The sequence below is a fragment of the Cebus imitator genome, unplaced genomic scaffold, assembly GCF_001604975.1.
Source record: "Cebus imitator isolate Cc_AM_T3 unplaced genomic scaffold, Cebus_imitator-1.0 Scaffold1, whole genome shotgun sequence".
NCBI classification, from domain to species: Eukaryota; Metazoa; Chordata; class Mammalia; order Primates; family Cebidae; genus Cebus; species Cebus imitator.
The window spans coordinates 16,632,851-16,638,452 of NW_016107316.1; the positions used below are offsets into that span (position 1 = coordinate 16,632,851).

The following is a 5,602-nucleotide window of genomic DNA, read 5'->3' on the forward strand; positions in this document are numbered from 1 at the left end:
CCATACAACCATTTCTCCTTGGGGATCACACCGATTCTCCCCTGGGAACCGTGCCCATTTCTCCCTGGGATTGCTCCCGTTTCTCCCTGAGGATCATGACCTGAAATTGTGTCCATTTCTCCCTAGGATTGCACCCGTTTCTCCCTGGGATCACCCCCATTTCTCCCTGGGGATCACACCCTTCTTCACACTCCCTTGGCTTCCTCAGGTCTGTCACCCTGACTCTTCCCACCGGACTCACCCTGCTTAGTTTCTGTGGTAGGCTGAATGATGCCCCCTCACCCCAAGGTTGCCTATGTCCTAATCCCTGGAACCTGTGAATGCCACTTTATATGACAAAGGGGACTTTGCAGATGTGATCAAGTTAAGAATCTTGAGCTGGGGGAGATTATCCTGGATAATCCAGGTGGGCCTGATATAATCCCAAGGGTCATTATAAGAGGGACACAGGAGAATCAGAGTCAGACAGAAAGGGATGTGATGATGGAAGTGGAGGGACAGGGACAAAGAGATCTGAAGATGCTCTGCTGCTGGTTTGGAAGATGGAGAAGGGGACATGAGCCAAATGATGTAGGTGGTTTTAGAAGCTGGAAAGCATAAGGAAATGGATGCTTCCTGGAGCCCTCAGAAGGAATGCAGCCATGCAGACCCATTGGAGACTTCTGAGCTCCAGAACTCAGATAATAAATGTGTGTTGTTTTAAGCCACTAAATCAAGGTAATTTGTTACAGCAGCCACAGGAAGCCAAGACAGTGTCCTTCAGCGATTCTCTTCTTCCTCATGCCCCTGAGTGTCTATGATCTCCAAGGCTCTGTGCTCTGCCCTCTTCCCACTGAATATGCTGCCCCTGGACAATTTCATTAACTCTTGTGGTTTTAACTGTCATCTGTGGACTAGATATACCCCAATCTCCGGCACTTTGGTTCAAAAATCAGCACTGCTAGAGACCAGCAGGCCAGAGGTGGGTTCTCTGAAGTCAGGTGAGGTCAGAACTGCAAGGCTAGTGGAACGGCCCAAGGCATGGGGCTCAGCACCAGCTAAGGACAGGCTCTGAGGGCAGAGGCACCCAGCTGGTGCTCCCTGAGGTCTGAGCAGAGGTAGACAGGGGGTGCTCCCTGAGGTCTGTGCTTCCTGAGTGTAGGCCTTGGAGTCCAGCATATGGGGCTGCCTGGGGCCAGCAGGGATGGCGTCCTGGGGCCAGCAAGGACTAGTCTTTCTCAGGAGTCCCTAAAACCAGAGCCAGTTTTGCAAAGAGTCTTGAAGGAGGGACTGTGTAATGTGAGTGGACAGGAGAGCATGTCACAGATTTGGGGAATTACTATGCCTTGCTGGTAGTCAGGAGGTTGGCAGGACATGATCAAGTTAAGATGGGATGGACTGTGCTTCTGGCTACGTGAAAACTGCTCCAGGGAATTGCTGTAAACAAGGGCAATGGGGAGAAAGGGCCAGGCAATGATAAGCTCAAAACCATGTGGGTTGGCAAGATCTGCTTCCAGGTAGGACCTTGTCTTAGATTTGGGCACTGTTTTTTGGTATTGATTTTTCTAGCCAGATGAAGTCTAGTGAAGCAAAGAAGCAATTCTCCTTTCTCTTTGTGTGGGTAAATGCAGCAAAAAGGCCTGCAGTCCTTGAACTGTGAGAGAGCTAGGGTTCTGTGTATGCCCAGTATTTTTTTTTTTTTTTTTGAGACAGAGTTTCACTCCTGTTGCCCAGGCTAGAATGCAATGGTGTGATCTCGGCTCTCTGCAACCTCCATCTCCCAGGTTCAAGCAATTCTCCTGCCTCAGCCTCCCGAGTAGCTGGGATTACAGTCATGTGCTACCATGCCCGGCTAATTTTTGTTTTTTTTAGTAGAGACGGGGTTTCTCCATGTTGGGCAGGCTGGTCTCAAACTCCTGACCGCAGCTGATCCGCCCACCTCAGCCTCCCGAAGTGCTGGGATTACAGGCATGAGCCACTGCACCCAGCCGTATGCCCAGTATTTTTAACTACAGTTCTGTCACTGACAGCAGGAAGTTGGTTGGTTCAGGATGCCCACCTATACAAGAGGGAATGGCTGTCTTCTGTTTGGAAAGACTTGGCCCATGACGATGGCCAGCCAGCTCAGCTTCCCTTTTCCAGACCAGGGGAGAGCTGTTTCTGCAAGGCCAGTCTTTGGAGCTTGCTCTCTCTATTGACCCTTAGTAACCCTCAGTTTTCAAACCATTGTGCCTCCCGCCTGCCTGTACTGCAGGGTGGGTGATCATTCCAGCAAGCTTGGCGCCCTTTGTTGTGTGTAAAGAGCTAAAACTTTGATCTTGAAAGGGTGGCTCTAGCAGTGTCCCTGGCCTTTGAAATGCCACATGTTCAAAATCTTCAGTTTGTTGCTATGGCAACCTTCTTCATCATTGCTAGACCTTAAAAAAAATAAACTTTATTCTTTCGTGATCTCATGCATTAGACAACTCGAATTTTAATAAAAGTCTGTAAGTGTGAATTCACAATGGTAGGGGTGAAACAGGAAGTTCCTGCTGTATCATGCATTTAAAGAAATAGTGACCAGTCACACAGGTAAATGGGCCCAGAGGAAACTCATGGAGTATTGATGGCAGGCCAAAATGCACTGGGGGAAAAGTGAGGAGGCAGCGGTTAACTGTGATAGGCAGGGCAGGTAGAGTCTGGTCATTCCAAGCCTACAAGGCAGGTGCTTGGGTTGCCCCCATTTGATAGATAGGGAAACTGAGGCACAGGGAGCTTTAAGTAACTTGTTCCAGATCCCCCTACTAATAATTAGGATTCAAATGTGTGATCTGGCTCCAAACCCCTGCTTGTAATCATAACACTACGCTGCCTCTTTAAGAGGGAAGAAGGCCTTACTTGCTATAAAACCCAAAAGTCCCAACCTCATCTGAGCCAGATGTTGGCACATTCCTCGGTGGATTTCCACAGTAGGTGTGGTCCCTTGACCAGGGCTCCCGGGAAACACCCCATCAGACCCTCTGAATCACTATCACCAAAATTTCCAGCTTGGCCCCCTCATGTCAACCCCTGGAAGATTCAGGAGCAACATAGGGTGGGCTCTCTAGGAACTGCCCCCACAGAGACCCATGGCCAGTGCTCCCTGACCAGTGATCCAGCTAGGCTGCTGCAACTGTGCTTTTATACTTTCAGGCTCAGGGAGGGGAAGCTCCACCCCACAAGCTATCAAACCAGGGGTTCCTAAGGAGGCTCGAGATCCTGGTACCAAAAAGGCACTTGTTTCATCAGACAGCCCTGTTGCACATACCTTCTCCATGAGAGATCGGGGACTGACATTAAGTGCAGCTTCACTAGAATATCTGACAGAGCAAGAGTTCTGGCAGCCCGAGGGAATGGAATGGTCAGCAGCCCAAGCCTCAAGGCTGTAGCTTCCTAGGCAGTCCTGGGCTCCAGAGGGCAAACAGTGTGCTCCAGAGATGGTGCCATGCTACCCTTGGTTCAAGCCCTAACCCCCCCATAACATACAAATGAAATGGCTGTCCATTCATCCAGCTTTGACGGACCTCCATGACCAAGGACATGCTTCCCTAGCTTTTCCCAAGGCTCTGTGAGAGCTTTCTTCCCCTCAGCCTGCCTCGGAACATTTCTGTAGCTGTGGAACCAGTTTACCCTGGGCCAAGTACATGCAGCCGGTACATCCCCTGCGCTGGAAGAGGGGAAGCGGGCGCTTAAACATGCAGATACGTGGCCGGGTGCAGTGGCACACGCGTGTAACCCCTGCACTTTGGGAAGCCAAGGCAGGCAGATCACCTGAGCCTAGGAATTCGAGACCAGCCTGGGCAACATTGAAACTCCATCTGTACAAAATAAAAAATTAGCTGGGCGTTTCGGCATGCACCTGTAGTTCCAGCTACTCAGGAGCTGAAGTGAAGTCAAGGCTGCATCACCACTGCACTCCAACCTGGGCCCTGTGACAGAAGGAAGGAAGGAAGGAAGGAAGGAGGGAGGGAGGGAGGGAGGGAGGGAGGAGAAAATGCAGATACCTAAGTCCTACCCCTAGAGAGTCTGTTCAGTAGGATGGCAGTAGGCTGGAGTGGCTCAGAAATGTGCATTTTAAACAAGCTCCCTAGGTAGTTCTGATACACATTAAAATATAAAGAGCTAAGATCATGGGACCCAGTGTGAGAATTCTCAAGCCTGAGTCTCAGCTCCACCTGTCACACGCGGATTGAGCTGAAATAATTCACTTGCTCCCTTTAAGCCTCAGTTTTATCATCTCTGTCACGGGAGCAACACATGTTCTGCTAAACTCACTCATTTGCTGAAAATTGTATCAGATCATGGATGTTGTGATCAGCTGGAATACGATGCAGCAATAGATATCTGCATCTTATCCTGGAAACCCGTGCGTGTTACTTTACATGGAAACAGTGTCATTGCAGCTGTGATTAAGTTAAGGACTGACTTAATTTAAGATTAGGAAATTATCTTGGATTTTCCAGGTGGGCCTAAATGCAATCAAAAGCATTTTATTAGAGATAAGCAGAGGGAGATTTGACACACTGGGGAGAAGACGATATGCAGACTGAGGCAGAGACAGCAGTCATAGACAACTAAACACTGACGTGCTAAGCAGCGAGTGCCACAGAAATATTTGATGTTGTTGTTACTTGGAATATAGGTGTTAACTGGGCCTGTCATGGCCATTCCTGATGAAAACTCCTACAAATGCATAGCCTCTTCTAGAACTTACGCTTTGTGATGTCTTTTAGATATTTTGAAGGCTTCCAACAGAACAAGGCATAGGCTAAACGAAAGCAAATAAGCTTTACTACAACCATATCTGAAATTTGTTTTTCTGATTAAGCGGGATGGAAAGGAACAGTGGGTGGAGTCCTGGGCATATTAAGAATGGCGTGCTGTTTTTTAAGTTGTGAGTGGAATGTATTTGTACATTGTCCCAGCACACACTGCTGTTCAGTGATTGTGTGGTGCTGAATCCTGTAGGGGTCATAAAAAGTCTAAGCCTCTTAGAATAAGAACCTTACTAATAATATGCCTTGAGTTCACACAGTTCCCGTTACTCCAGGAGCTCAGGGAGCTTTTCCGAATCTTCTCTACTTTATTCATGTTCCTAGGAGGCGATAGATACTTTTTTTTTTTTTGGGACGGAGTCTCGCTCTGTCGCCCATTCTGGAGTGCAGTGGCACCATCTCAGCTCACTGCAACCTCTGCCTCCCGAGTAGCTGGGATTACAGGTGCCAGCCACCGTGGGTGGCTAATTCTTTTTTTTTAATAGAGACTGGGTTTCACCACCTTGGCCAGGCTGGTCAGAGGTGACAGGCACATTTTAAAGAAAAGAAAACAGGCCAGGCTTAGTGGCTTACGCCTGTAATCCCAGCACTTTGGGAGGCTGAGACAGCAGATCACGAGGTTGGGAGTTCAAGACCAGCCTGGCCAACATGGCAAAACCCCATACTAAAAATACAAAACTTAGCTGAGCATGGTGGCGTGCGCCTGTAATTCCAGCTACTTGGGAGACTGAGGCAGGAGAATTGCTTGAACCTGGGAGGCAGAGGTTGCAGTGACCCAAGATTGCGCCACTGCACTCTAGCCTGGGTGACAGGGTAAGACTCTGTCTAAA

At 48.9% G+C, this 5,602-nt stretch overlaps 1 protein-coding gene across 1 annotated transcript in view; it reads left to right on the forward strand.

Moving 5' to 3' along the window:
- Positions 1–5,602, forward strand: part of EFR3B (EFR3 homolog B) — a 114,417-nt gene that overhangs the window by 69,738 nt on the left and 39,077 nt on the right. Inside the window, exon 5 of the mRNA XM_037737072.1 lies at positions 2,360–2,362. Coding sequence (XP_037593000.1) covers positions 2,360–2,362 — 3 coding nt within the window. The remainder of the gene's footprint in view (positions 1–2,359; positions 2,363–5,602) is intronic.